Raw genomic sequence first — 7,181 nt, 5'->3', positions numbered from 1 at the left:
TCTTGGTCTGTTGCCCAGGCTGGAGTGCAGTGGTGCAATCTCGGCTCACTGCAAGCTCCGCCTCCCGGGTTCACGCCATTCTCCTGCCTCAGCCTTTTCGAGTAGCTGGGACTACAGGCGCCTGCCACCACGCCCGGCTAATTTTTTGTATTTTTAGTAGAGACGGGGTTTCACCGTGGTCTCGATCTCCTGACCTCGTGATCCGCCCGCCTTGGCCTCCCAAAGTGCTGGGATTACAAGCGTGAGCCACCGCGCCTGGCCTAAGCTCAAGTTTTTAACAAAATTTAAGTGTCATTCTTAAAAATGTGTATACACTTTTTCCTGTTGTGGTAGGAAAATGCATAAAATTGATCACCTTTACTGTTTCTTTTCTTTTTTTTTTTTTTGGTGACGGAATTTCGTTCCTGTTGTCCAGGCTGGAATGCAATGGCGTGGTCTTGGCTCACTGCAACTTCTGCCTCCCAGGTTCAAGTGATTCTCCTGCCTCAGCCTCTAAAGTAGCTGGGATCACAGGCATGTGCCACCACACCTGGCTAATTTTGTATTTTTAGTAGAGGTGGGGATTTCACCATGTTGGCCAGGCTGGTCTAGAACTCCTGACCTTAGGTGATCCACCCGCCTCGGCTTCCCAGTGTTGGGATTGCAGGCGTGAGCCACTGCGCCCGGCCCAGCTTTACTGTTTCTAAGTGTGCAGTTTATTTGGATTGCATTTTAGCTTAATTTCTTGGTTACAGTTTTGCATCTGCTGCTAGTTTGTGCTGGGCACGTGCCCCACATCAGTGCTGTCTGTCTTTTTTTTTTTTTTGAGACGGAGTCTTTCTCTGTCCCCCTGGCTGGAGTGCAGTGGCGCGATCTCGGCTCACCGCAACCTCCACCTCCTGGGTTCACGCCATTCCCCTGCCTCAGCCTCCCGAGTAGCTGGGAATACAGGCGCCCGCCAACACGCCCGGCTAATTTTTTGTGTTTTTAGTAGAGACGGGGTTTCACCGTGTTAGCCAGGATGGTCTCGATCTCCTGACCTCGTGATCCACCCGCCTCAGCCTCCCAAAGTGCTGGGATTACAGGCTTGAGCCACCGCGCCCGGCTTAGTGCTGTCTGTCTTTTGATTGGTAAGAGCAATAGTGGGTGGGCCCAGTCACAGCCTTTATGGATAGCAGATGGATTGTTGTGGTGGAGCATGCACTTTCTTTTCAAAGATATAGTCCATGTGTAAGGTACGGTATGCATGTGGCCAGTCATGCGGCCATACAGCAGAATGAGGGAGCAAAATAGTTGCTCTTACACATTTTAGTTAAAAACTGTATCTAGAAATGCCTTAAAGATAACATCTTGTATTTGTTTTTAGACTTTTCTTCCTCTCCAAGAACTACTTTATTCTCACTGTATCCCTGTGAGGAAAATAATGTGCTAATAGTATAATACCTATTTTCCTTTTTCTTCTTTTAGTTCCAGAAGTGATATATTCAAATAACATTCAACAATACAGAATGGTAGGAAGCTAAAGGTCCTCTCCACCCTGAAATCATACCCTCCAAAGATAGCTGGTATTAATATTTTGATATGTTTTCTCCCAAATGTCTTTTCTCACTGTTGCACACATCAGAGTATACACACAAATACATTAATATGCATGCATTTTAAATATGGCTTTATTGGGATAGTTTATATAAAAGTGTACAATTCAGTGGTTTTTAGTATTTTCATCAATATATGCAGTCATCACTACAGTCAATTATATTTACTTTTTGTTTATTTTTAGCTTGCACTAAATTATTTTCAAAAATTTTAACTTTTAGGCATTTTCTTATAAAAACTTGCTACTCATACATAAACTAATATGAACTTAAAATTCATCATACATTTGCTTCACTTTTTTAGGCGGACCACTTTCCCACCTACTTCATTTTTAATTGACTTCCATAAATAATCCTTTTTTTTTTTTTTTTTTTTTTTTTTTGTGACAGACTAGAGTGCAGTGGCACGATCTCGGCTCACTGCAAGCTCCGCCTCCTGGGTTCACGCCGTTCTCCTGCCTCAGCCTCCTGAGTATCTGGGACTACAGGTGCCCGCCACCACGCCTGGCTAATTTTTTTTGTATTTTTAGTAGAGATGGGGTTTCACCGTGTTAGCCAGGATGGTCTTGATCTCCTGACCTCGTGATCCACTCGCCTCGGCCTCCCAAAGTTCTGGGATTATAGGTGTGAGCCACCGCGCCTGGCCGACTTTCTAATAAATCTTTAGCTTCTCTTCTTTTGGCTGCTGTGTAAGGAGATCCTCTTTTACTTGGATTGTTTAAGAGCATCATTCATTAATGAGCATCTCATACTTTCCCTTTATTGGCAGTAGGCCTTAGACCTGGTATTGATGCTGCCTTCTGTTTTGTCATTTTTAATTCAAACCCACCTCTGTAATAGCTACCACTGAAGGCAGATTTTGGTAGACTTTGAAAAACTTGTTTTACTTGAGGCTTCGTATGCTTCATGGCTTGCAAAACATAATGGCCTACGAATCCCATGGCAGCAAATCATTCCAACTGCTACTACTGTACTGGCCACAGCTCCAGCTGGGCTCCCCTGCCTCTACCAGGAACGTGAATCATCCCAGGCCAGAGGTTGCAGCTAACAACTACATACCTTTATCAGAGAGCAACACAGACACCGACCACAAGAACAAAACCCACTACAGTCCATTTTTGAACATTTGTACACAATTTTTTTTTTTTTTTTTGAGACGGAGTCTTGCTCTGTCCCCAGGCTGGAGTGCAGTGGCGCATCTCGGCTCACTGCAAGCTCCGCCTCCCGGGTTCACGCCATTCTCCTGCCTCAGCCTCCCGAGTAGCTGGGACTACAGGCGCCCGCCAACATGCCCGGCTAATTTTTTTGTATTTTTAGTAGAGACAGGGTTTCACCGTGTACACAATTTTTTAAGATAGAATTTTTTTTTTTTTTTTTTGAGATGGAATCTTGCTCTGTCGCCAGGCTGGAGTGCAGTGGCATGATCTTGGCTCACTGCAACCTCTGCCTCCTTCCCAGGTTCAAGCAATTCTCCTGCCTCAGCCTTCTGGGTAGCTGGGACTACAGGTGTGCGCCCACCACACCCAGCTAATTTTTTTATTTTTAGTAGAGATGGGGTTTCTCCATGTTGGCCAGGATAGTCTCGATCTCTTGACCTTGTGATCCGCCTCCCTTGGCCTCCCAAAGTGCTGGGATTACAGGCGTGAGCCACCTCACCCGACCAGAAATTTTTTTGTTGTTGTTGAGATGGAGTTTCACTCTTGTTGCCCACGCTGGAGTGCAATGGTGCGATCTTGGCTCACTGCAACCTTCGCCTCCCAGGTTCAAGCGATTCTTCTGCCTCAGCCTCCTGAGTAGCTGAGATTACAGGCTTGCGTCACCATGCCCGGCTAATTTTGTATTTTTAGTAGAGACGGGGTTTCTCCATGTTGGTCAGGCTGGTCTCGAACTCCCGACCTCAGGTGATCCACCCGCATCAGCCTCCCAAAGTGCTGGGATTACAGGTGTGAGCCACTGCGCCCAGCCCAGAAATTTTTATAAAATTAAAAACAAACATCTAATGCATGCTAATTATTTTTTAATACTTAATTTAGAGCCATTTTAGGCTCACAGCAAAATTGAGAGGAAGGTACAGAGATTTCCCATATACACACGGTACCCACACATGCATAGCCTCCCCATTATCAGCAACTCCCATCAGAGTAGTGCATTTGTTACAATTGATGAGCCTACTCAAAGTCCACCCAATTACATTAAGGTTCATTAGGATTAGTGTTAATTCTTCTTTCAGTGTTTGGTAGAATTCCCTAGTGTAATCATCTAGCTTTTCTCTAGTGCAGTCTGGGCTTTTCTTTGGTGGGAGGTTTTTGATTACTGACTAAATCTCTTTACTAGTTACTTGTTGGTCTGTACATATTTTTCATTTCTTTATAATATTCAAAGGTTTTTTTTTTTTTTTTTGAGACAGAGTTTTGCTCTTGTCACCCAGGCTGGAGTGCATCTTGGCTCACTGTAACCTCCGTGTCTCGGGCTCAAGTGATTCTCCTGCCTCAGTCTCCTGAGTAGCTGGGATTACAGGCATGCACCACCACACCTGGCTAATTTTGTGTTTTTAGTAGAGACAGAGTTTCACCATGTTGGCCAGGCTGGTCTTGAACTCCTTACCTAAAGTGATCTGCCCACCTCAGCCTCCCAAAGTGCTGGGATTTCAGGTGTGAGCCACTGTGCCTGGCCATGTTCAAAGTTTTAATAATATTTTTTATTTCCGTGGCATTGGTTATATAATATAATGTCTCCCCCACCTTTTTTATTTGTTTGTTTTGAGACAGAATCTCGCTGTGTCGCCCAGGCCTGAGAGCAGTGGTGCGATCTCGGCTCACTGCAGCCTCTGCCTCCCGGGTTCAAGTGATTCTCTTGCCTCAACGTCCCGAATAGCAGGGATTACAGGCATGCGCCACCGCCACGCCCGGCTAATTTCGTATTTTTAGTAGAGATGGGGTTTCACCATATTGGTCCAGCTGTCTAGAACTCCTGACCTCAGGTGATCCGCCCGCCTCAGCCTCTGAAAGTGCTGGGATTACAGGTGTGAGCCACCACACCCAGCCCCGTCTTTTATTTCTGATTTTAGTTTATTTGAATCTTTTTTTTCTTAATCTGGCGAAGGGTTTGCAGTTCATTTACTTATTTTGAGACAAGATCTTGCTCTGTCATCCAGGCTGGAATGCAGTGGCACCTTCGTAGTTCATTGGAACTTCGAACCTGGCAAATGATCCCCAGCTTCAGGCTCCTGAATAGGCTTCAGGCTCCACCATACCCTGCTAATTTTTTTTTTTTTCCGTAGGAATGAGGTCTCACTATGTTGCCCAGGCTTGTCCTCTTCATTCATTAAGGTGTACCTTCAGCATCTCTTCTTGATTCTCCCCAGATTCAGTTGACTTGTGTGTGTATGTCTCTTAGTGTTTCTAAAAGTGGCTGTCTTCCTTACTAGACAGCAAACAACTCCTCAAGAAAAGTATCTCTTTGGTTTTGAATCCCAGTTATTAAACTACGGTATCTGGCTCATAGAACTGAGTAAATGTTTGTTGGAAATGAGTGCCTTTTCCGTTGTAAACACTTATGTTAGGTACCCCCTGCTTTTGTAGGTAATTACTTTAGATTTTTGTATCCTCTTAGTCAGAATTATCTCATGCCATTGTCCTGGTTCCTGAAATTGAACAGGATACAATTTTAGGACTAAGTAGATTCAGCATTCATTAACCTATGTTCTCAGACCCTCGGGAGTTCTGTTTTGTGGTTTGGTCAGAGTAGAGAGATGTGTTCTATGATATTCCCACCAATCAATGAAAATATAGATACTCCTTGTTGAAAATAGCTTAAGTTGAAAATGCACTTAATACTCTGATAAACCTGTTACAAAGCAGAAAAATTAAGTCCAACCATTGTTAAGTTGGGGATGTCTGTATTTGTGTTTGAAGGTTTGCCCTGAGGTATTTCAAGGACACATCCCCAGTGTTTCAAAGACTTTTCCTAGAGAGTTCAGATGCTAATCCAGTCCGCTATGGACGTAGGAGGATGAAGCTCCGGGACCTAATGGAAGCAGCCTACAAGTTTCTGCAGCAGGAGCAGTCTGTGTTCCGGGAGCTCTGGGACTGGAGTGTGTGTGTCCCTCTCCTCAGAAGCCATGACACCTTGGTTCGCTGGTGCGTAGCTGTTAGACTTTTTTGTACTTCTAGTGGGGGGATGGTACCTGGCATGTGTGGAGTTGTATGTGTCAGGAGGGAAAGGAAACCATTTAAAATTTGTTATTTTTGTTCTTGTGGCTTTTGGAGTTTTACTTCCTTTCTTTAATCATGTGTCATTGCAGAGGAAAATGAGATGATATGAATGGAGTTTCACCTTTTTCATGTTCCATCAAGTAAATCCATTGTGTCTGACTTGTATTTTCTGTTCTTAAATGTGTTGTAATAATTGAGATTTCCTTTTCTAGTGTTCAGTTGGCTAGTGAAATTTATTCTTTACAATCAACTGCAGATAAACTGAATTTACATACTTTCTTTTTCCCTAGGTATACAGCCAATTGTCTTGCTTTGGTTACCTGTATGAATGAAGAGCACAAGTTATCATTTGTTAAAAAGATATTTAATAGTGATGAATTGATCCATTTCAGGTTGAGGTAAGCAGGAGCCTTCGTGGAGGTCTTGCTATAGCATTTCTTTTTTTTTTGTTTGTTTTCTTTTCTGGGGGTGACAGGCCAGAGGTGACTGCAGGTCTTGCTATAGCATTTCTGAGCGATAAGGTAATTGACGAGACTCTCCTTTCTCTCAGGTTATTAGAAGAGGCCCAGTTGCAGGACTTGGAGAAGGCCTTGGTTTTGGCCAATCCAGAAGTCTCCCTTTGGCGTAAGGAGAAGGAGCTGCAGTACTTACAGGGACATCTTGTTTCATCTGACCTCTCCCCTAGGGTGACAGCCGTTTGTGGTGTGCTGCTGCCTGGGCAGCCGCCAGCCCCTGGAGAGCTGGTATGTTGCTATCAGTAGGGGGTGTGTCCCCTTCCCCCTACTAAACACTGAGTGTGCTCTGTCTTTGGCTGGGTTCTATGTACCAGGTGTGAGCTAAATTTAGTTTGTTAAATTGCTACTCCATTTTTGGAAGTTAAGAAGAAATTCACGTTGGGCTTTTCCCCTGATATTCCCACTGTTGTTGTTTTTATTTTTTGTTAATTTTTTAAATTATAGAGACGGGGTCTCATTATGTTGTCTGTGCTGGTCTGGAACTCCTGGCCTCAAGGGATCATGCCACCTCAGTCTCCCAAAGTGTTGGGATTACAGGCCTGAGCCACTGCACCCAGCCTGTCCCTGTGTAATATGAAATTAGAAACTAATGGTTCCTGTGTGATGCCTTTAACTTGCGCAGAGCTGTTCCATATATCTTCTTGTTTGCTTGCTGCAAAAACCGTGTGAAATTCTGTAGCACATGTTACGATCTTATGTTGATGTAATTCAAAGGCAGAATTACTTGCTGGAGATCCTTGGACTGCTCTGTGGCAACGACAGGCCTAGGTCTAGAGATAACTCCCAGCAGCCTCTTCTTTCAGAACTATCTCATTGTATGAGAGTCCAGTATCTAGTAAACTTCCTCTCTCCCATATGCAACAAGCTTCTTTCCACGA

At 44.2% G+C, this 7,181-nt stretch overlaps 1 protein-coding gene and 1 pseudogene across 4 annotated transcripts in view; one reads left to right on the top strand and one right to left on the bottom strand.

Annotated features, from left to right (window-relative positions):
- The window catches only part of LOC116474391 (mitochondrial import inner membrane translocase subunit TIM14-like), a 6,395-nt pseudogene extending 2,684 nt beyond the window's left edge, over positions 1 to 3,711 (bottom strand).
- MDN1 (midasin AAA ATPase 1) overlaps positions 1 to 7,181 on the top strand; it is a 181,298-nt gene that overhangs the window by 20,312 nt on the left and 153,805 nt on the right. For 3 of the 4 annotated variants that reach the window (XM_058435399.1, XM_058435400.1, XM_032155328.2), the window contains exons 3-5: positions 5,489 to 5,713; positions 6,079 to 6,186; positions 6,339 to 6,531. In XM_058435399.1, coding sequence (XP_058291382.1) covers positions 5,489 to 5,713; positions 6,079 to 6,186; positions 6,339 to 6,531 — 526 coding nt within the window. The remainder of the gene's footprint in view (positions 1 to 5,488; positions 5,714 to 6,078; positions 6,187 to 6,338; positions 6,532 to 7,181) is intronic. The other variant, XM_058435398.1, reaches the window with a different exon arrangement.

This window comes from Hylobates moloch, unplaced genomic scaffold (assembly GCF_009828535.3).
Source record: "Hylobates moloch isolate HMO894 unplaced genomic scaffold, HMol_V3 SCAFFOLD_2, whole genome shotgun sequence".
NCBI lineage: Eukaryota > Metazoa > Chordata > Mammalia > Primates > Hylobatidae > Hylobates > Hylobates moloch.
Note: the sequence above shows the minus strand (reverse complement) of the source record. Positions and strands in the feature narration are given on the sequence as shown.